This window comes from Lactuca saligna, chromosome 8, assembly GCF_052625555.1.
Source record: "Lactuca saligna cultivar CGN05327 chromosome 8, ASM5262555v1, whole genome shotgun sequence".
Taxonomy (NCBI): Eukaryota; Viridiplantae; Streptophyta; class Magnoliopsida; order Asterales; family Asteraceae; genus Lactuca; species Lactuca saligna.
Window position 1 is genome coordinate 70,623,591 of NC_136424.1, and position 24,881 is coordinate 70,648,471.

General features: G+C 37.1%; 1 protein-coding gene across 2 annotated transcripts; it reads right to left on the reverse strand.

Annotated features, from left to right (window-relative positions):
* Nucleotides 1–2,657: 2,657 nt before the first annotated feature.
* Nucleotides 2,658–4,543, reverse strand: LOC145010769 (F-box/kelch-repeat protein OR23-like). Of its 2 annotated transcripts, XM_078969299.1 has the most exons (3): nt 4,340–4,543; nt 3,215–4,248; nt 2,658–3,115 (listed from the first exon to the last, which is right to left on the reverse strand). In XM_078969299.1, the coding sequence occupies exons 2-3, from the start codon at nt 4,198–4,200 to the stop codon at nt 2,824–2,826; spliced, it is 1,278 nt and encodes a 425-aa protein (XP_078825425.1). In that variant the 5' UTR covers nt 4,201–4,248; nt 4,340–4,543; the 3' UTR covers nt 2,658–2,823. The 2 variants fall into 2 exon arrangements, with proteins under 2 accessions (XP_078825425.1, XP_078825424.1); XM_078969298.1 differs by having other exon boundaries at nt 3,215–4,543.
* Nucleotides 4,544–24,881: the final 20,338 nt, after the last annotated feature.

Genomic DNA, 24,881 nt, shown 5'->3' on the forward strand with positions numbered 1-24,881 from the left:
TATATATATATATATAAACCGATCGCATATCAATATCATAACATCATATAAATAATGAGAAAGAAGGAATCATACCCATCACCACATCGGGTGCAGCACGTGCCTCCTCGGCGGTCAGCTGAAATGCCCGACTCCTCACCACTGGAGCCTCTGCCTTGCCCTGTCGGCCATCCGTGATCCGCAGGGTCGTTGGAGCTGGCGCCTTTAACGACGCTGGAATTGTCAACTGGGGGCAATTGGCCTTCTTGTGGTCCCTCTGGTTGCAGTGGAAACACAGCAACTCAGACGTCTGAATAACTGCTGCCGGAGCAGTGCAATCCCTGCTATAGTGCCCAGACTTACCGCACTTGTAGCAGCCTAATGATAAAACACGACGCCGTGTCGTGTCGTGTTCGTGTTCATAAATCGACACGGAATTGACACGATTAAGCATGTGGTTGTCGTGTTTTTCGTGTTTGTCGTTTTTGTCTTGTTATATATATATATATATATATATATATATATATATATATATATATATATATATATATATATATATATATATATATATATATATATATATATATATGAACGAAATACACTAATAGTTATGTAATATTATATTTGTCGTGTCGTGTTGTCGTGTTTTAATTTGTTCGTTTTCGTGTTAATGAAAAAAAACACGATATCGTGTCGTGTCGTGTTCGTGTTATACAAAACTTTGCCGTTTCGTGTCGTGTGAGACAAAAACACGACACGACTGCTCGATTTGACAGCCCTAGTCACAACGATCAATTAACGTGCGAAGGAGATGAAAGCAGGTCTTCAATTTAATATTTTGTATTCTACATAATTAAATCTTGGATAATTCTTGTTGTGTTTTACATACTCTAATTTATTGTACATTTTTTACTTTTGAAGTTTTTATTCAACTTTAACCATAAATATTTTTATTTGTGTTATAAGTGACTTGATGACATTTTTAACAATTGAAAGGTATTTAAAACACAATCAATTTATATATTTTGCATCAACTATTATATATTAAAACAAAAATATTTAAAGGTGAAGAATATAAATTTCAAAAATCAAAAGTGAACAATAAATATAAGAATGATGTAGTATTTTAATAAAGAAAAATTATATAAAATGGTAGTGGTAGCGGTGGTGGTGGTTGTTGCAGTACCATTAGGGGTGGCAATGATAGCTTAGTAAAGGGGAAGTAATGGTGGTGATTGATTCAACATGGTAGGATAGGTTTGAAACGAAATGAACTGATGGCTAGATCTTCTTGTTTTGATCAAGTGCTCAAAATTCTCTCATTCACAAAAAAGGACTGGGTAGGTCCGAATCAAAGTTAGGGGTGTATTAATGGAGAGTGTATATGAGCTTTATAGACAATAGATGAGTGACTTGTTACTTGGTGACACCTCCTACGCATGGTTTTTGTGTCACTGTTATGCATGTTTTTTTGCATGTGATTGTGGGTAGCGCATGATCTTGTGTTCAAATTAGGCAAGATTTATTTGGCGCCTCCGTATAGTTCCGATCCGACTTCCACTTCGGCTGCCTATTTGGCTACTTGGTCCGGATGCATGGTGAGTTTTTCCGAGCCGAGGTTGATGATCTTTTTGGTATGACACGTTATTAAGTCCTGGAGTAGACGTAGCGAGCTCTTTTGATAAACATATGGTTTGTGGTTTCACATTTTCCATATTGAAATAATGATCTCCATTGACCTACAAAGTGTTCTTTTGTCTTGTCACCACTTTGGCAACCGTGGCAGCAGCATGTGTCGTTTATCGTAAAAAGAGGTTATGATTTCCTTTTGACGATTATCAAGGATTGCTTTTCGTCTTTTTTCGCCTTTATAATCGTCATTTTCCCCACGATTCTTTACCCTCAAGTGCTTGTTGCTTGTTGTAGGGCTTGTATCCATTATTAAAGCTGGTTCTTTTATAAACCACAAACGACTATTTATGTAACCTTATCTATATAATATTTAAAAAAAATCCCACTGTGAAAATGTTCTGGTTTGGCCCTTGGAGACCTGGAGGGTTTATGGGGTATGGTGGGTTACTTTTAAGTTTTAACTTTAGTGGAATAGTATTGGAATGTGTTGCTTTTTGAGTAAATTACACGAAAGGTCCTATGGTTTAAGATAATTTATCTGTTTGGTTCATAACTTATTATTTGCTTTTATTATGCGTTTGGTCCCTATTATTTGTTTTTGTTACGGGCTTGGTCCTTGTTTTACCTAAAAAAACCTATTATTTAAATACAGAAAAATAATGAGGTAGTTAACGACTTAATGTAATCTAAAGGAGGTAAGTTTGGAGATGTATTTATTTAAATAAATAGTATGACCATTCCTGTAATTTATCTTGCTTATTGGTCTTCAATACTTCGAGGTTTTGACTTTTATTTATATAGCACAGGTGAAGAAGGAGATATTTGTTATCCAAATGTTTGTTTGTTTGTTTTTTACGTATTTGATGCTCTTGTTTGTTACGTAATTAATGGCACATTTGATGCTCTTGTTTGTCTTTCTTTATATAACACTTTATGCATACATATGTAGAAATGCTTATACAAACAAGTTATAATGTTGAATTGGAACCATTTGTGCATAAAATGCATGCGCATAAAGTCAAAAGTCATAACAGAGAAAGAAAGAATTAAAAGATACATGAATGACTAAATAATACACACTGCTGAGTGCTGAGTGCTGATTGATACATTTGAACAATTGTAATACCGGATAAGTGAGTGGCAGATTTTGGTTGAGAAAACCAATAACAAGATAAAACCACTACTACAGAGTATGAATACACACATGGAAACCTAGAGTCTAATGGTGCACATAACAGCAGTTTTGAAATCTAAAGGTTGCTGAAATGGTGGTTTTGATATTAGGGTTCTCCATATCATCTTTTGAGGATGATATATTTGTAAGAACAGAGATGCTGACCTTTTACTCTGTCTCGACTTCCGATTCTCTGTTGAATCGCTAACAATACCAGATCCCATCACATACAACTCACCATTCAGCGCAACAAAACCCACCGATGATTCATCTGATAGCTTTTTTGGGATGCTGGTTTCCTTTTTCCAACGATTACAATCCATGTCATACCTGTGAATTGTGATCGTCTTAGTTCTATCACTTCAGATGTTGAAGATTCAAAATCAAAATCAGATTATCATGATTCTTGAGTTTAATTAGAAAAGTTACCTAAAAATGTCAGTTTTGTCAAGCATGAAGACGCTTGGAGAACCCCCATTTATGTCTTCGATTACAGCGATTCTCCCTAGCCTCCTCCTCTCACCTTCGTCCCACATATCTCCAACTTCTCTCCACTTCCCAATCTCACCTTTGTTGAACTTCATCACCACGGCATCTCTGTAATACTCATCCACCGGAAAAACACCCAAAACGGTCCTTGATTCACCATATCCACCCATTACCCAGAACTCATTGCCTACCATAAACCCAACACAACCAGCTCGAAACCGTGGCAATCCATCCAGAGCCACCCATTCGTTTCTACCAATATCATACATCTCAACGGAACTCATTCTACTCCCGGCAGCTCCAAACATTGTATGCCTAGACCCACCACCAGCAACGATGATTCGATCGGAATTGGGGATAGCAGCACAGGCAAAACTCCCACGAGGTAGCAGCATAGGAGAAACAGATTCCCAATTCTGTGTCACGAAATCGAAACGGAAGGCGGAGGAAGAAGGCGACGGCCGATCAAGCGGAAACGATCGGGTATCAAAAAGTGACCCGCCGAGTACGTACAGGTGAGATTCGTGAGAAATTGAAGTGAAATTACAGAGACCGTATACGTGAGGGTTACATGGCATAGGAGGGAGAAGACACCAAGCGAGATTTCGTGGATCAAATACGTAAGGGGAAGAAATTGTAGGGTCTTCAGGAAAAATACAGATAAGATGAGATAAATTGAAAAAATGGAGGTGGTTACGCCGAAATGAAAGTAGGGTTTTCGATGACAAAAACTGTTTCCATAATTTACAAGTGGATCTAAGGCGTGCGTGGTGAGAAAACGGAAGAAATGAAAGGATCAAGGCTGATAGATCATCCGGCAGACCTGGAATCAGGGTTAGTGTTAGGTTTTCAGGTTCGATTGACAACGGAAGAGATGATGATGATGGAGGAGGAGGAGGAGGAGGAGGAGAAGGAGGCGTCACCATTATAAACGAATCTCTATATCGTCAGCCTCCACGAAAACGATCAAATTCCTGTATCAATTATTAACAATCACACTCAAATCCTTGCGCAAATCATCTCCATAATTGTTTATTTTATAGGGATGAAAGTTGAAATTCATACAGGAAACTATGAGATTGTAAAAACGACACAGCAAGGGATATGAACAGAGAACGTAGAGCATTGAAGAGGAGAAATTATAGGTGTCGGCGGCCGTGATCGGTGAACGGAAGGCGGTGGCTTGGTCGCCGATGAAGCTTCCGAGAGGTAATAATAATAATATCAGGTCGGATGTGGATTGGGTATGAAATAGTTGACACACATTAATGCATTATATGTACTCATTATATTCCAAACTATTTTCTTCATTTGATGCACGTGTTCTTTGTCCTAAATACCTTTTCTAGAAAAAGTGTTTTGTCTACCATATGTGTATATGTTTTTGCTAACTTCAACAATATTATCTCCATTAGACATATATCTAAATGAATATACATTTTGTCTAATTTGAAATAAATGGTAAAACAAAATTCTTTGTTTGCTAAGCAAGTGATAGGCATATTTACATAAGTATCATACTTATTAATTACATTTTATATTAAATTATCAAGTTTGAAACTACAATATGAGGTGCAAATTCAAATATTTGTGTTATTTGTGGTTCCTCTGTTTGAAAAGTTATTTTACACGTTCATCGATAAGAATTTTGTAACTCGTATAGTAAATATTATCCATATCCTCTCTTATTCCTCTCTAATAATTGATCTCTAATAATTGAATGTTTTTTTTACCACATGTCAATCTTTAATAAATTTTGATATTTGTCATTTTGTAATATTTTTTAAATAAATAATATCCACATGTCAATTTATAGTTTTTTAATTTTTAAAATTAAAAAACCACATAATTCTATACTTATATACGTAAAATACTAAATGTAATAAATATTATAACAAATTACAATTAATATGTTTCTTAATTCCTTATTTCAAAATTTCATTTTAAAAATTACTTATTATTTACATTTTAATATTTTATTTTCTTTAATCAATCCGTATAATATAAGGGTTTTCCATATTTCAAAACAATCTTCAATTTATGATAAAAGATTTGTTTTGATAAGTTGTCATAAAAAGGAAGTTATTATTCTTTCATGTTATAGTACAAGAATTTCAAAACTCCTATTTACCTTAGGATTTTAGTTTTTAAATGTTAACTTGGCATATAAACGTTATATATTATTTTGACAAAATTGTGAAAATGGTCATAGTGATATATATATTTTTTCAGAAAAAATATTCAAACCATTAAACTTTTGGATTGATAGTCTTTTTTAGCAAGTTTATTTGTGTTTTTTATCCCTTCCCCAAAAAAACTATTATACCGTTAGTATATTTATTTACTAGGTTACAACCTGTGGAAACCACAAGTAAAAAATAAAAAACAATATTGATAATCAAAAATAGTAAAGAAAAATCCAAGATTCAAAAAATTCTATTAAATTAATAAAATATAAGTTATGTTTAGACTTTTGATAATTAACAATTTTAATTTTTATATAATTTGAACTCTTGATAAGGCAACATGTTATTGTCAATATGAAAAAAACATGATCTTTGAGATACAAACTAAAATTCAATAAAGCCAACCATTGACGCTTATTAATTGTGTGAAACTATGTTTAGGATCACAATTAAAATAATTTAGAGCAAATGTTCATTTATCTTCTGTATTGATACATGAATAAATCATTATTTATAAAGGTAAATAATATTCAAAATAAAAATTTGAAGATATTTCAAATAAAAGATTAAAATATTTTATTGTTTTTGAATTTAACCATCAAACTTATATATCATAAAGTGGAATGGAATAAAAATTTGTTTATTACATGACTTAATTTATCTTATTTTAAAGTAATTATGTAATGTATATTTAGCATAATTAAAAATATATATAAACACATATGAATTAGAATCAAAAAAGTTATGAAACAGGAACTATGAAATACGAACTAATAGTGATTTTAAAGCCATGTATTTTGATAATATATATTCTAGAATGAGTAAACAAACATTTATCATCATTTTTCAATTTTGGATAAAATATCCCTTCCGTCCAAAAAAATCCTGAACCAAAATTTTCTATTTTGACTAAAATGCCATTTTCATCCAAAAAAATGTATAAATCCCACATGCAAACAATCCTTTCTAATAAAAGGATGTGTTTCTACATGAATTGCAATAACAATAAATATCAATTTACCCCTTACCCTCCTTCCCTTAACCTACATTCAACCAGTTTTTCAAATCCATGATCTCCATAATAACAAAATTAGTTTATCCTAAAAAAAAATTGAAATCTACACCAACAACCAACAAAATAACACACAACATATCTAAGAAATAAAGAAATCATATATCGCAAGTAAGGTGTACACAAAATCAATGTCTCTAATATAGATGAATGTTTCTTCTGTATCACATCAAAACGAAACAAAAATACCAAACTATTTTAGAAACTTTATAGCTAGAACATTCTAATAAATTAAAAATTATCCCAAAGTAGAGTAAAGAACTTTTAAATCATACCCATCAAATGATCGATCCTCTAAAATAAAGAATGCAGAAGAATGGAATTTAATTTACCATCCAAGAACAAACTTCCTATTTATACTTTAGAACCACAGACATGTCTTCTTCTTTAGAACCACCGTTTGGCTTGAAAACAAACTTCTAGTTTTTCGTCACACCTGCAGTAACGTAATCAAACCAAGACAATACCGATGAAAAACTGAATTGATAAAGAAGAAGACTAAGAAATGAATGATAGAGGAGAGTAAGTAGAGAAAACTCAAAATGTGAAGGAAACGGTGCCCAAGGTTTTTACATAGAATAATGATGATGGTTTAGAGAGATACGAAGAGGTTTCCCGATGGTATAACCAATGACATGGCCTGGCTACTCTCTTGAACACCACTAAATCATTTGATTTTAATGATGGTTCAGACTGTCATTCCATTCATCCTTCTTAGAAGGATGCAACATCATTATTCACCTGTATCAAACAAATCAACAACAAATCAAAGAAAACCTATAATGGAAGCCAAGGAAAGCCAAAATAAAACATGTAAGATTGATCTAACATCAGAGATGGAATGAATATTGAAGTCCATTTGGGGCTTCATGAAACTACACAAATCAACAACAAACAAACAGATGTCATAATCGAAAAGGAAATAGGGAAATCACGGGTATGGAGACACATAGACGATGGAAGCCATTGTTGTCTCTACAAACCAAAATCAAACTTGTAAAAATCAACCGCGATTTTGTGTCTCATAAGAACCCACATACGAAAACAAATAAAGAACATGAATAGGTGAAAGAGTAAGATGTTGGATAATTATGGGACCATTTCATAAATATGTACGATATATTATTAAATCCAGCTATTATGGTAAGAGTATAAATTGTTGATGGACCGATTTATAGAATATTTACTTACCTTGTGGGTTGAGTTCCCGGTTTGACTCAAGATCCTCAAGATCCCTTTCATCTCTCACATTAGGGTTTATCTCCATTTATAAATATATGTGATGAGGAGCAATCAAGACACATGAAAATACATACAAGTAATTCGTTTAGGGTTTGCTGAGGGATTTTAGAGAGAGCTCTTGAGATCAACTGGAAAACTTTAACCCTAGTTCTTCAAATCCGAAGATTATAATTGAAATCAGGTATGTAATCATTATTTCAAGTTTAAGTTTTCTTTTAATTAGATTCGAGGTTAAAGATCCAAACTTATGCTTCCGCGTTTATGTTTTGGTTATATGAAAATAACCAATAATTGGTATCAGAGCCAACTCGAATTTGTTACTAGAAATCTTTTTAATGATTGGTTTCAAATCTCCAAAATTGATATTTTGAAATAAACATACCTGTTAATCATTTTTTGGGTTTGAGATCTCTGTCCTCGATGAAACATATTTGTTTATCTCTCATGCACCAAAATCTCCATCATGTGACTATAGGTGTTTATTTTCTCCACTTTATCAAGATTGCAATTTTTTTAATTGCTTTCGGTATTTAATATGTACTCATTCATATTGTTTCAAAGGTATATCATAGTTGTATTGTTGAGTATGACAAATTCTTGCCCCTGCGTACACCTTCAATTACAACCGAAGAGTTAATATTTATATTTGTCTTAAACACATATTTGTTTATTTGATTTTGTAATTGGCTATAACAAGTCGAGATTTAATGTTTTGGGTTAATTCCGGATGTGCGGTTGTGTTGGAGGATTTATTGTTTGAATAAATTTGGTTTAATTATTTTCAAACAATTTAAAGTTATGCATATTCCGAAGTCATGATTGTTTTTTAACCCCACTAAAATTTGATTCGGTGTTTTCTATTTTTTGGATATTCTTAAAAAAAAAAGATATTGTTATTGGTTTATCTAAGGAATTGTTCCAATAGACCTTGTGATTTTTATTTTATTTTATTCGTCAATTCATTCAGTACATTTTAAAATGTGGGGATTTTTTTTGGTTGACATTTGAAGGAGTTATGGGATCCATTTTTTGTATTGTATATATTTTTGGGATTTTATAAGGATAAATTTTTTTAGCACATACGATTATATGAGATTACATTATGATCGATTTTGATTTTATTTTATTGTTGTTGTTTTTCCCTAATACAATTATGTTCATGTCATGATCTTCATAATCTAATTGGCCTAAAGTGTTTTCGGACATTTAAGGAAATTATTTGGTAACATCTTTTGTTATATTAATTTGACATCATTTCATGTATGGTTGTCTTTTATTTTTGGTTATCAATAAATTAAAGATATGACATGTTATTTATTTTAAGGGTAAATTAATTGACACAATATATCGCCAAAGTTATCTCATTTGTGAAAATTAATTTACAAAGAACTTAAATTTTATGGTTTGTGTTTATTAATGCAGATATTAATCAACCCAAAGGTAGGTTAATATTTGGCTGGATAAATACATGTTTAATGATAAATATATGACAATTTTTAGGTTACATGTCATTAATAAGTCAATCCAAAGATAAAATTATTAATTGACATGATATATTGTCAATTCTTATTATCAAAGTTTATAGTTTATGTGTTTATTAATGCGGGTATTAGCCGAACCAAAGGTAGACTGATATTTGGCCGAATAAACATATATGTGGTGATAAACATGTGGCGATTTTTTGGTTCCATGTAATTAATAAGTCAATCCAAAGAAAGGCTTGTTAATTGACATGATTTATTGTCAATGTTTATCTCTAAAATAAAGTTATCTCTTACAAGTTAGTATTACTGTCCAAAGACTTGATATTAATGTTGTGTTGATACCTTATAAAGATGTCATAAATTGAATTTATTGATTACGGTTTATGGATTAATGAGCATAAAAATAGAGTTGCTTATGTTTGAATTATGGTATTATATTTGTTAACATTGATCACATTTATGAGTCATGTACTCAATGAGATTAACTTTAAGGAATGGAATGAGGGCATTATGTTAGTTCTCAATTGTATGGGTATTGACCTTGCATTTTTGGATAGAGTAACACTCTTTGAGGATGTTGAGTTTGGGGGAGAAACAAGGTTAAAACATTGTCTTTAAGGAGGAATCAATCTTGATTCCTATTATTGTTTTCGATAGTATGCAAATTATGGAAAAGTGATCGACAATGTTATTCAATCTCTTATTCAAAATACACAAACTCAACAACCTCAACTTTGGATATCCTATGCGTGGTACCACATTTTTCATCAATTTTTTTTTCTCTTTTGGTTTCGAGGTAAATATAATAGATGATTTTGTGTATCACAGATTAAGTGGGAGTAAATTTATCTTTTTGGTTTTAGGTAGATATATATATGCAACTCAAGTTTGGATCTATAACAAAAGTCTATATGCTCAACTACAAGAAATTCAGATGTTTTTGGAGATCATTTTTATTAAGAATCATTTTTATTAGATGCCAAAATGGTTACTGATCCATATCAGGACACTTTTACATTTTAGCATGATAAACCATTTCATGGAATAGACTTCAGTAGCTTCTTCCATAATGGCATCATAATTTATAGCATGGAATATGGTTGCAAAAATTTGTCACGAGGCTACACATTATTGGTATTGAAAGACCATTAAAGTTGTGATAATAAGTCAGCAATGTTATATTCCAACAACAGAAGTTTTATTAAGTCAAAGCATATTGACATCAAGTTTTCTTCTGTTAACACAATAGTGCAACATGGTAATATATATATATAGCACATATGAACAAACTCCATGAAAGCGGATCCGCTCATAAAGGGATTACCTCCCTAGGTCTTTCATGAGCATACTACACACGTTGGTGTGATATTTGGTTTTAGTGGGAGTTTTATGGTGCTTTACGTTTTGTTTAAGATTAATTATGTTTTTCTGTACAGAATTAAGAATTCGGTTAACTCCATTATTAGTTGCACTTATTTGAAGTTTGATCTCACTTCAATCTCAAGAGGAACTCGTTGTAAATCTATTTAGATTTTAAAACCACACATCATGTTTATCATATATGTCGTTAGTTATATATGTATATGTGACCATTGATAGGTTTAGTTACGTAACCTGTAACGAAGGCCGCTTTGATCCTATACTATTATGATTAGTGGACGAGATTGTTTAAGGGTACCAATGTTATAATAACATTCATTAAAGCGCTTATATAGTTATACGTACATTTATATATTCGTGGTCCAGTGGGAGATTGTTGGATAATTATGGGACCATTTCATAAATATGTACGATATATTATTAAATCCATCTATTATGGTAAGAGTATAAATTGTTGATGGACCGATTTATAGAATATTTACTTACCTTGTGGGTTGAGTTCCCGGTTTGACTCAAGATCCTCAAGATCCCTTTCATCTCTCACATTAGGGTTTATCTCCATTTATAAATATATGTGATGAGGAGCAATCAAGACACATGAAAATACATACAAGTAATTCGTTTAGGGTTTGCTGAGGGATTTTAGAGAGAACTCTTGAGATCAACTGGAAAACTTTAACCCTAGTTCTTCAAATCCGAAGATTATAATTGAAATCAGGTATGTAATCATTATTTCAAGTTTAAGTTTTCTTTTAATTAGATTCGAGGTTAAAGATCCAAACTTATGCTTCCGCGTTTATGTTTTGGTTATATGAAAATAACCAATATAAGAACCCGAGATGATGATTGTTTGATTCCTCCCGTGCGAAAAATAAGAAAAAAACACTCGGATAACATTTTTTTTCGTGAAACCTGCAACAAACACAAAGAGAAATCATAAGGAAGAGACGAAGAGGGTAGTGAGTGGTACACGATGGTGGTGATGTGAGCAAAATGGTACAGACCTTGGCTAAATCAAAATCATCGAACACTAAAAAAATTCAGAAGCTCTGAATTAGATTTTCATTCCTTTTAAGCTCGTTTTCATCATATTCGAGCATGCCTGGTGGTAGAGCAGGACATCACCTAGTGTTACTTGCAATCGTAGCGATAGGAAAAAGAGGATTGGGGTTGAAAAAAGAAATAACGAAGAAAGGTAGGGGATTAGCAAAGGATCGGCGACACAAAAGGAAGAAGGTAAAAGAGGAATTTCAGTTAGATGGAAAATGAATTGTAAAAGAAGATACATGGCAAAAGGATTCTTTTATTAGAGAGATAGATTTTAGTTTTTACTTTATTTTTCTAAAATAATAATACTATTATTAAATATACAAATGGCCCTCTCTCTCTCTCTTTCTCTTTCTCTCTCTCTAAAAACACACACAGTAAACACATACACACTTCAGATTTTTTAGTGTTGTTTTACAAATAAACACCCATACTCATGGTTCTGAAATCATTTTCGGGACTAAAGGAACCTATAAATTGAATATGAAATCAATTGATCTGATAACTAAGTCTTAATGTGTTCTTTGGGAAAGGAATATGGAAAGGGTCCATATGCATGTACATCAACTCCCTTTAAATCCTTGGCTTTTGAAACCAGACGAAACATAACACCCTTTCATCTTTTAAAACTCTCTCTACTTCTCGAGTCTCGAATCATCTTTCATGAGCTCTCAGATCCAATCAGATATCTCGTCACCAGTGTTTGATTCAGTTTTGGCTTTGTTTGTAAAAGAGTTGGGTTTACTGATTATAATGGGGAAATACGTTGAGATATTAGATTTAGGGGTGAGAATGACAGATAGATTTTGTAACATTCGGGATTTCAGGTATATTAATTAATCTTTTTATTTTGAGTTTTGTGGAGGGACTCGGCGAGTTGGTGCGTAGACTCGCCGAGTTGAGACGCGGTTTTTCACCCGGATTGATGCCCGGACTCGGCGAGTCTGCGCTGTTTAATGAAACCCTAAAATCTCGGGTTTGAGGTCTATTTAAAGGGCCTTATGGCCAAGGGAAGAGGAGATCTAGCCAAGAGGAAGCAAGAGAGGGGTGGATTCTTGAAGAACTAAGGTCCAGGACATCACATCTGAGGTACCATTCGAATCCTTCTTTGTTAATGTGATGTTCATATAGATTTAGGGTTTTTGAACCCATTTGTGGCTAGATCTAGCATCCTCATGGTCCCTTGGCGAGTTATGGCTCTGAATCTGAACCCATAGAGGTCCAGAGCACCTCCTTGCCCAAGCTTTATGTGCATCCATGGAGGTTTTGGATTGGGATCAATGTATTTGAGGCTAAAACTCCATTAATGAGCTATTTGATGCTTAATGAGCACCAAGACTTGGACTTTACGTGGTCAATAAGCTTAAGGGGACCGTATCTATGAGTTACTAGAGTGGATCTGACCTTAGAAGGTCGTTTGAGGTTGTGCATGGAATGCATTCGCCGAGTCCAATCCCAGAAATCGGCGAGTTGGTGCGGGTTGTTCAGTGATTACGAACCAGGGACTGAGTAACCAAGTCGGGTGAGTGAGTCGGTGAGTCGGAAGAGATTCAAAGGGATCGGGTTCCCATCGGGACTCGACGAGTCCATGCCAGACTCGGCGAGTCCATGCCAGACTCGGCGAGTCGATTCAACCGTTGACCGTTGACCGTTGACCAGGGTTGACTAGTTTGACTTTATTGTGTTAGTCAGCCAGAGTCAAGGTGGTATTAAGTAGAGTTATGCTTGTGTTGTAGGAGGACGATAGCTCGGGAGATCGAGCACTAGTAGTTACGAGATTTACGAGTTACCGAGATAAGCGAGGTGAGTCTTCTCACTATACATTACCTTGAGTAGGTATTTCGACTGACCAGAGGGTCTCATGTGCTATGTATGAGTTTATGTGTTGTCTTAGAGATTTCGTGCTATGTGTTATTTGTATGTTGCATGATTATATAGACCGGGCCGGAGGGCCCAACGATACTGACCGGGCCGGAGGGCCCAACGAGCTATGACTGGACCAGAGGGTCCGACGAGCTGCGGGACTGGAGGGTCCCGCTGAGACATCTTGACCGGAGGGTCGGGTTTAGCCTTGAGTGGTGTATTTGTGATATGTGGTATTTTAGGGAACTCACTAAGCATTTATGCTTACAGTTGTTGTGTTTGATGTCTCAGGTACCATAGAGGACCGTGGGAAGGCGAAGGCTTGACTTGTACACACCCACACCGATGGAGTTTATGTTAGAGAGATCTTGGGATTTATTTGAAAACACTGTTGTTATGGCTTTGAGATTATGATATGATATACATTTTGTGATTTAAAAATGAAAAATTAAATTGGAAATTTTACGTTGTTACAGATTTCATTCTCACTGTCCTCAAACTGCCCAATTGTATTACTATCCCATTCAAACTCCATAGACAACAAGTGTAGATCTCACGTTGTGACGTTCCATTTTCACAAACAAAATTTTCATTTTTAAATAAGGTAAAACACCATTTTCATAAAAACTAAAGTTAAGAAAACTCATTTGTTCAAAAATACAATTGTTGAAAATTAGAGTAATATAATAAATGTGGAGTCTCCAATGCTACTAATGAGTGTGTACAATCACACATTCGCCTTCCCATGATCACCAATAGTACCTGAAAAACATGTAATCCACAATTGTAAGCCAAAGCTTAGTGAGTTACCCCAAAATATCACATACAACACAACATAATAACCAACTATGATCAGCAACACTTGGACTATTAGCAGTCCTTTGGACTATCAGCAGTCATGAATATCACATACAACACCACAATGTAATCAGTTATAGGTTATCAGCAACATTGGGACTATCAACAACCATGAGGAATGTCAGCAGTCCTATGGGCTCATAGCAGCCCTACAAGTTATCAACAACTCTGTAACATCCCAAGTCCAGGTATACCTTGTAACCCTTGATCTTTTGAGTACTTGTCCATTTTAGCCCTTTATTGAGAAAAGGTGGTGAATGAGTACGTGGGGCGTACGCGAGTGTACGCTCAGCGTACTCATATGCGTGCTTTTGAAGCGGAAGCCACCTAGTACGCCGGGCGTACTAGGCCTAGAGTAAAAACCCTAATTTAGGGTGAGTCCCCAATATAAAAGGATATGATGACCTCATTTCTGGCCACCATTCTCAGACAACAAACCCTCATACACACTCAAACTTCGTTCTTAGAGCTTTTGAGTGCATTTGAGAGCCTTTGTGTGATTTTGTGTGTTCTTGGAGTGAAGAAGAAGCCTTGGAGAAGAAGGAGTGATAGTCCAAGCCCTTGGATCTGAGTATATCTGAGTTGGGAGCTTCATATTGATGTATAAAGCTTCAAGCTTTATTACTCTTTTGTTTTGTGCATCATAATAGAATATTTTAGGGTTTTGTCCCAAAAGTTGGAGACTTTATGAAATATTGACCTTCAGAGACTATGATCAACCCCATTGAGTGTATTCAGTGATGTAGTGACGTAAAAATCAAGACTTGGACGTTGGAATCAAGCTATGCATGAGATATGAGCATTTTGAGTTAAGAGAGTGAGAGTTTTGTGTGTTTGTGACCTTATCAGCCATGCAAAGTCTTAAAGTCACTGACTTTATGGAGTAAGAGCTATCAGGGAGTCCATATTTGTGATATGAGCCAAGGTGTTAACTGATTAAGACCAAACGAGTAGAAAGAGTGAAATTGGGATGTACGCTGGGCTTAATCCCAGTACGTGCAGTGTAGGGGTCAAGCATCCTCGATGCCTGCATGGCAGTCGAGTACGTCCAGTGTAGAGAGCTGGTACGCGCAACATACGCGCTGCCGTTGAATTTTGGTTGACTTTTAGGGTTTGGTTAATTTGTGGACTATTAAGGCCATGGAGAGGTAAAATGGTCTTTTACCCTTCTGTGAGTTTGTAGAAGGGTTGGTCTAGCTTTATTGAGAGTTGTTATTGAATACAAATAATTATCGTATTGTGTTAGGCGGAGGCTAGACTGGTGATTCGAGTTCGAGATTATCCGAGTTCTTACGAGGTGAGACTTTTCACTATACTTTACTATGAGTGGTATCTGTGTGTGATCGGAAGGTCTTATGTTCTTATTAAGTTATGTGATATTATACATTTTGTCTGTGTGATATATATGTTATATTTTGTTTTTACTGAGATTAGACCGGAGGGTCAAACCCAAGTTGTGGGACCGGAGGGTTTCTACCGAGATAGGACCGGAGTGTCCAAACTGAGCTGTGAGACCAGAGGATCCCATTGAGACACATTGATCGGGGGGTCTTACTGAGTTATAGCCTCGAGTGGCTAATGAGCTGTGTGTGGCATTTTGGGCAACTCACTAATTTGTGTGCTTAACGTGTTATGTGTTATGTGTTCCAGGTACTTCCGAGGATCGTGGGAAGGAAACGGCTTGATTGTACACACACCTGAGCTGGAGATATATTTTTGAAGGATCCTAGATTTGTGATAAACATTTTTTAAAATATGTGTTGATAATTGATACTTGAGATTTTGAGAAAATGTGACATGTGTTTTATTGTGGTGAAAATGAAAATTTTGGTTTAAAAATTTACGATGTTACAAACTCAATAAATACACATAACATAAATCAACAAATAAGACTCAGCTAGTCTAGCATGCATACTACTATGACATAGGTAATATAGTAAGAAGACTCACCGCTCACCGCTGCATATAGGGTATCAAGAAACACACTACATCACAAATGGCATATCACCAATGAATACATAGTTATATATAATTAGAGGTGAGATAGAGAGTCGAACAGGTGATCCCACTCTAGAGCCATAACCAAACAAGGAACTGTCAAGAAATCGTAGATCAAGAGTTCTTAGGCTATCCTACACGACTACATACAAACCCTAGGGCACTCAATTAGACGATCACCAACCTCCTTGTACTCTAACCAACGTACTACTACTCCTTTTAACCTATGATACAAGGATACACAATGTAACACATAGAATAGTGAGGAAACTCACCTGGATCAAAGACCTAGGGAAACGCAATAACACCCTCAATCTTTACACTGATTACTCTTGTGAACCAACTAGCACTAAAAAAAGATAGATCCTTAATCAATAACCCAAGCCCTTCAAGTTTGACCCCAATTCAAATTAGTCAAAAGTCAACGGTCAATCAGGTCAACGCTCACCACAACGTGGAGACCTCGGCCATGTCGTGGGCATGTAAGGACAAAAAGGTCGATATATAGGACCCCACTACGTCATAGCAATACCTTCGGTACTTCTTGGTTCCTGGAAGAATACCACACTCCTTATTAAGTGCCTAATCTTAACATATCTAAATCCATAACTTTAGATATGGTCCATTTCAATGAGTTAATGGATAACGTTTCCAACTTTATCCGTTAGGACTCCATCACAAGGCAATATCTATAATTCTAAGTCCAAGAAGTCCTTAATGTGACACAAATTTGTGCCTGGACACAGGATGACTCCAAACATGTCTCTTTTCTCAATCATTAGAAACTTATGGGGTCATAAGAGGACAATAATAAACTCTAGAGTTCCTCAAACTCCAAGAGCATCCATGAAAGGGACCAAAACTACCTAAAATGATCCCAAACTTGAATCTAGAAGATGAAATGCCAAGGTATGAACTTTATACCTCAAATAACTCAGAAATTAGAAGAGAACGATGGATCCAAACCATCTCCTTTCTTCTTTGCATCAATGTGAACTTCCTTCTTCCTCAAGCTTCACCAAAAATCCAAAGAATAAGCTCTAAATCAAGAAAATAGGCTCTTAAACATGCATGGAGGATAAGGGTTGGATGTTGAAGATGATGCCCTAATCCTTGAATGAAGGTGCTTAGATATGGAAGAAGCCTTAAAATTCATGGGCTTAGGCTGTAGAAGCTTGTACATCGTGAAATTCATCTTTCCATATCATAGCGGTTATCAGATGTGCATTTCTAGCAATTGGTATTCCATGTCGTGATGCTCCATTCACCATGTCATGCCACAAGATTTATTCTAAAAACCTTGCCTTTGATCCCTCTAATTTCTCAATTGATCTATCCTAGAAAACGGATGTTACACACGTGCCACTAACACTCGAAGAATTCGATAAAATTAGATGGTTTCATGTGAACATGTGGTTCAATACTAGAGATATTTTTTTAGTGATGTAAATTGGAAGACTCCTGGACATTCATTGATACTGTAACACCCGATTTTGAAAGTGCTTTGTTGCTAGGGGATGCAGCCCAATCATCAGTTGTCATAAGGTTTAGGGCCTTAGGAAAGGAAGGATTTGGCCCATTTCAGATATAGGTGTTAGGGTATACGTGATCCAAGTGTTTGATTGTGTCTTCGGAGGCCAAGGGTATAATCATAATTTGATATCTCGGTATTCTAGGGATGTTGGGTTCTTTTTTTGGAATTTTTTTGGTAATGATGAGTTGTTAGAAGCGTAGGGCTTCTAGTCACCTTTCCATGGATATAAAGTGTTGGGTTTTTTATACTACAACATCCTATGGTGCACATACAACCCTAAATGCTTTTGATTTATGTTTTCTCTACTTATACATGCAATATTGTTTCCAAAGCATGAAGCATACAACTAGCATACAATTGACATAAACAACATAGAATTGAGTTATAGAATTACCACTTTGTTGCAGCTTGTAGTTTTGGCCTTTAAGAACTTAGCACCTCAAAGGTGATGCCTCAAATGGTTCACAAACACCATGAACAAATGGATGAATTTTTTGAGAGAATATGGAGCACTAAAATTCAGCTATTCTTCTCTAAGAATACATGTTCAACCAATTTTAGGCCAAAGGGGTGTCATATATATAGTGTAGGAATCTAAGAGTCATGGGTAAACCCTAACCCATATACTTGGGTTATGATCCGTATTTCATGTGGGCTAACTCTTCATGAATACTTACATAAACTTAGCCCATCGTGGATTAATAGCATAAACTATATATATATATATATATATATATATATATATATATATATATATATATATATATATATATATATATATATATATATATATATATATATATATATATATATATCACTGATTTACATAATCAGTCTCCGTTAATTTAATTAGTCTCTTTTGATCCCTAAATTAATTCCAAATTAATTCTTGATCAATACTAATTAAATAACATGATTTCATATTAATATATTAGAACTTATAATATATTAATAAATCATAAATAACCTCTTCTCAAAAGTCCATCCTATCAAATTGCTCTGGTGAAGGCAACCTAAATGGACCATGCTACTCTCGGGTCAGTACATACCAATTATAGTTATGGGCTTAGACACCTAATCCAACAATATTCCACTTGGATAATTCTAATAACTATTACTGCATGTACGACTCTAAAATCCAGACTAGCAATCGTAGCTCTCAAAAGCCGCTGTCGAACTCTGACCTAGTCAAATGACGTGTCCATTAGATAAGGGATCATATATTCCTCCATTATAGATATCATATGAACTGAGACATGGATTATAATCATTCTCTTTGTTCATGTGTTGTTTCCCGATTTCTGATTTATGACGACCGACTAATTGAACAAATCAAATCAGTCCAGGCTTAGCCAAGCACTTAGGGTTGTCATCACTAAATCATCGAGGGGCCCACAAATATCGCTTTTATCCCTCTAAGGGTAAAAGGAAGGAATAAACCTCGACTAAAATGCTTGCTTGTACTTACTCATCAAATCACACACAATAATATGTTTTATAACACCAAGTTACTTGTGCGTTTACATACATCAATGTGCAACCAACTTGTAAGCTACAACTTACATGTCTTGGTTTCAAGAATATAATATATTATCCTCTCACAATCCCTCATGATAAAATCCATGAAGTGTTTCAGATGAGCATGGGTTTAATCAAATCCTTAGACCTTATGAGCACTCATGAATGTTGTAGCAAGCTTGTGCTATGTCTAAACGCCTTTAGACAATCAATAGACCCATTCATGACAGTCTAGCTTCAATACCTACTTCCAAAATATGATCAACTGTAGATGGTTTGAACAACCTAGTTATTCGGGAAGTCAAAACATGCAAAGTGAAACATAAGAATAATCGAATCCAATATGGTCTTAGAACTTATGAATATAAATAAAAGAACTTTTATTTAATCACCATATTGATTAAACAGTATTCATTGTATAATGTTTTGAGTAATCAACTTAATATTTGAATTAAAACATTAGTTATCCCATGATCCAAGCATGCAAACTATGTTTGCCTATGGTCCTTTCTTTGTGAAATAGATCAATTAAACACATCTTCAATGAACTCATTTCACAATTCCAAATCCTTACCGTAAATGTAAGAATACCAAATTCTTGCCATTTACTGTAATTTGTTAGATTATAAACTTATATGCAATGATCCTCTTGTAATGACTATGCACAAAAGTCATAGAGACTTGACAACAAGCACTACAAAGTATTCCAATGGAGAGCAATTCCATGGAAACAAAGTCTCACATTCAAAGTATATTCCTTTGAACATCCTTCTTGCATTAAGTTTTCTAATCTTACACATATTTAAAGAATAACTTCCACTTATGGAAACATTTCTATATTTTCATTTTGACTATCACTTCTGAATAAGAGTTACCTCTTCTCAGAGTATGTCAACATGGTCCTTCCAAATTTTACACTATACTTCCAACTGTCCATAAGCAACCAATCTTTGGTAAACCTCAGAGTGTCCTCGACAATTGCTTAACCATTTTAGTGTAACAGCCCGAAATTTCCAGGTATTTATTTTGGGCTTATCTTTGGAAATTGTGAGTGGACTCGGCGAGTTGGAGCTCAGACTCACCGAGTAGGATCGCGGTTTTGGGCACGGGTTCGCGTCCGGACCCGGCGAGTCCAAGAGTGGACTCGGCGAGTCCACGCTGTGTGGTGAAACCCTAATTTCTGGGGTTTGAGACCTATTTAAAGGGTCTTATGGCCGTCATTTGTGCTCACCCAACCCTTAGAGAGAGACCCTTGAGTGATTGAACGTTTTGAGAGATAAAGGAGGCATTTCTTGACCTTGTGTGTGTCATTTAGCAAAGAAGGAGGAGATTCTAGGCAAGAGGAAGCAAAGGAGGTTGCTATTATGTGGATTTGAAGCTTAGATCATCGATCTAGAGGTATGATTTCGGCTTATCTTCTGTTTTGTGAAGTATAATGGGATTTAGGGTTTGTTATGGACATTATTGGGTTGATTTGATGCCAAATAGTTGCCTTCTTGTGTTTTGTTATGGACATTATTGGGTTGATTTGATGCCAAATAGTTCCCTTCTTGTGTTGAGGCTCTGGATCTGGATCCATAGAGGTCCAGAGAGCCTCACTCATCAAGCTTTATGTATAGCAATGGATTTTATGACCTTGAGTTGTAGTATTTGAGACAAAAACATCATATATGGTCATATAGAGATTGTATGTGCATCAAGATAGTGACTTTACGTGCTAAATAAGCTTGGAAGGACTGGATCTATGGGTTAATGGACTGGATCTGACCTTATGAGCAAGTTTGAGTCATTGCATGGCACGGACTCGCCGAGTCCGAAGAACAGACTCGGCGAGTAGTATGAATATTGCCCGACCACACAGCGAGTGGTCTTGCCGAGTTGGGGAGGGCTGACTCAGTGAGTCAGGGGGAAATCAGAGTGGACAGGTGGACTGAGTCAAGCTGGACTCGCCGAGTTGTTCTTGAGACTTGGCGAGTTGAGTCGTGGTGGCCCCACAACTCATGCCAGGTGGAACTCGTCGAGTTAGGAGAATACTCGACGTGTCAAGGGAGGATTTGAGGGAAATCAGTGTATACGCTCAGACTCGCCGAGTCGCTATAGTGCACTCGCCGAGTCCGGTCCAAGTTGACCATTGACCGTTGACCAGCGTTGACCTAAGTTGACTTCTTAAAGAGTAGTCAACCTTATTTGGGAAAGTGTTAATTAGAGATGTATTGTGATTTAGGAGGACTTTAGCTCGGGAGATCGAGCACTAGTGATTTCAGGATTCACGACTTATCGAGACACGAGAGGTGAGTCTTCTCACTATAGTTTACCTTGAGTAGGTAACCAGAGTTATGTGATAGAGTATTTGTTTGCTATGTATGTTATGTGTTGTACTGCATTATTTCTATGTGATTTATGTTGTGCATGTTTACAGAGTTAGAACCTGAGGGTTCACAGAGTTTGGGTGCACGGACCCACAGAGTTATAGCCTCGAGTGGCTAATATGTGTTATGTGTGGTATTTTGGGGAACTCACTAAGCTTTGTGCTTACAGTGTTTGATGTTATTTGTTTCAGGTACTAGTGACGATCGCGGGAAGGCGTCGGCTTGATCAGTACACACGCATGGGAGTTATGATTTGAGATCTTGGGATTTTGTATTTACTTGAATTGGATAATTAAATGTGGTTGTTTTCTGAATATTAAATGAGTTATGTTTTATAAAAATTTGAAAATTTTGTTTTGAAATTTACGGTGTTACAATTTGGTATCAGAGCCTTGGTTTGAGGGATTCGAGTACACCTTCGGGAGTATTTGAACTCAAACTGAGGATTTGGAAAATATTTTCAAAAGAAAACTAAACTTTTCTAAGAGTAAAAGATTTTTAGAGAAATTCAAAGAAGAAACGTGTGTACGATCAATCAGCGCCCGAACGGTGATTTCCCAAAATACCCTCATTATATGTTTATGGAAATTGATCTGATGTATTCTCTTGCTAGAGTAGGCTAGGTATTCTTATTAGGACTAGAGTGCCCTGATTTGTGATGCCTTAGCCTAGGGAGATATGAGCTGCTATGAGATGCTTGAGAGCGAATAGGTAGCAACGAGGAGCTTATGAGAGATCTGTTAGAGAGTGATAGAGTACTTGGAATTTGGGATTCGAAGAGAAGGATTTGGGGTGTGTACTGAGACGGTGTGGATAGTAGTATTGGGCCCGTACTACTGAAAGCACTGGGGCGGTGCACGGTCCAAGTAAGAATCTTCGGAATACCAAGGATCAAGGAGGGATGTGTTATCGAGTGTGAGTATGCTCGAGCGGATTCTAATTTATCGTATGTTGTATTTCAGAGTTGATCATGGTGAGGAGACGTCATATGCCGGAGGGTGTTGGGGCTAGTGATGAGGAGATCCGACAGATCATTCACGAGGAGGTGGCTGCGGTCATCAAGGCAGAGATACCAGAGATGTTTGGGTTTATTAAGACCGCGCTGATTGAGACCTTCGACGAGCGTTATGCCGCTCTTTCCGAGGCTGCGGTTGCGGCGGCCACTGCAGCTGTTTCTGTTGCTAGGCCGCAGGGTGGTGACACGTTGCTGTTCCGGGAGTTCAACAACACGAAACCACCGGAGTTTGATGGGACCCAGGACCCGGTGGTGGCTATGAGATGGATTTCTGACATAGAGGGGTGTTTCTTCACTTACTCATCTCCTGAGCATTTGAGAGTACGGTACACGCTGAACCAGCTTCGCTTGGGAGCGAAGGACTGGTAGAAGTTTGTCACAACACACTTTTCGCCTGCTGAGCTTGCGGCAGTGACCTGGGAGAGGTTCACTGCCATGTTCCGAGATGAGTACGTTCCCCAGGTGGAGAGGGAGCGTTTGGCCCATGAGTTTCTGACCCTCAAGCAGGGCACTGAGTCAGTTACGGTGATTACCAGGATGTTTCACGAGAGGGCGATGTTCTGCCCTGAGCACGTGTCCACTGAGCAGGCACGCATGAGTCGATATTTGAGTATTTTGAGACTGGACATTCGGGAGTTCGTGGCGAACTCCTCATACCGGACATTTGCTGAGCTTCAGGCAAATGCACGGAAGAGGGAGATCGAGTTGGAGACCCAGGCTAGGGAGGAGGACGAGTCTCATGGGAGGGATCGGCGACCGGCACAATTCCAGCCGGCAGCCAAGCGGGCCAAGCCCGCTGATCCCAAATCAAGGAGCCAGAAAGGCCGCACTTGTGGAAAGTGCGGCAAGGGTCATGATGGAGTGTGTAGAGCGGGATCTTGCTACAAATGTGGCAAGGAGGGGCATATGGCCAAGGACTGCCCCAAGGGGTTTGCAGTATGTTTTCACTGCAACCAGACCGGACACCGGAAGGCGGAGTGTCCGCAGTTGCGGGGATCAGCTCAGGGAGCACCTCAGGGATCTGCCCATGCCACCATCAGAGCTACCGGGAGTGGGCCAGTGAAGGCCGAGGCGCCGAGGGCACGTGGGAGAGCATTTCAGTTGACCGCGGAGGAGGTCCGCGCAACGCCCGATGTCGTGGCTGTTATGTATTCTTTCGTGTATTTATTATAATGTTGAAATATTGTGCTTATATTATGTTATGTGTAGGTACTTTTCTTGTGAATTCTGTACCTGCCTTGGTATTATTTGATTCGGGTGCGAGTCGGTCCTTTGTATCTTTGGCTTTTAGTCAGCACATCAGTGTTAGTCGCGAGGCGCTGAGTCGGCCTTTGAGAGTTTCCATAGCTGACGAGAAGGCAATATATGCCACGGAGGTGATCCGTGGGTGCGTACTCGAGATTTTCGGTGTTGAGTTCCCGATTGATTTGGTTCCTATTGCCATGGGGGATGTTTGTGTCATCATGGGCATGGACTGGTTGAGCAAGTTTGGTGTGGTTATCGACTGCAAGCGGCAGCTAGTGACCATACGAGACCCTAGTAGGGGAGTTCTTACAGTGTACGACAAGGATACCCGTTCTGGATCAACATTTTGTTCGGCCGCTAGGGTGAGGCAGTGTTTACAACAGGGCTATAAGGGTTTTGTGGCGTACGTGTCAGATACGCGGGTTGATTCCAGGAGGCCGATGTCGGTGGAGGAGGTTCCAATAGTGCGTGAGTTCCCGGATGTCTTTCCAGAGGAGTTGTCGGGGGTGCCTCCCGTGAGGCAAGTAGAGTTCGGTATTGATTTGATCCCGGGGGCCGCGCCTATCGCTAAGTTTCCTTATCGTCTTGCACCTCCAGAGATGCAAGAGCTATCCTCGCAGCTTCAGGAGCTGCTGGGGAAAGGGTTTATTCGGCCGAGTAGCTCACCGTGGGGAGCGCCCATTCTGTTTGTACAGAAGAAGGATGGTTCACACCGGATGTGCATTGATTACCGGGAGTTGAACAAGCTGACGGTCAAGAACCGTTACCCGTTGCCGAGGATCGACGATTTGTTCGA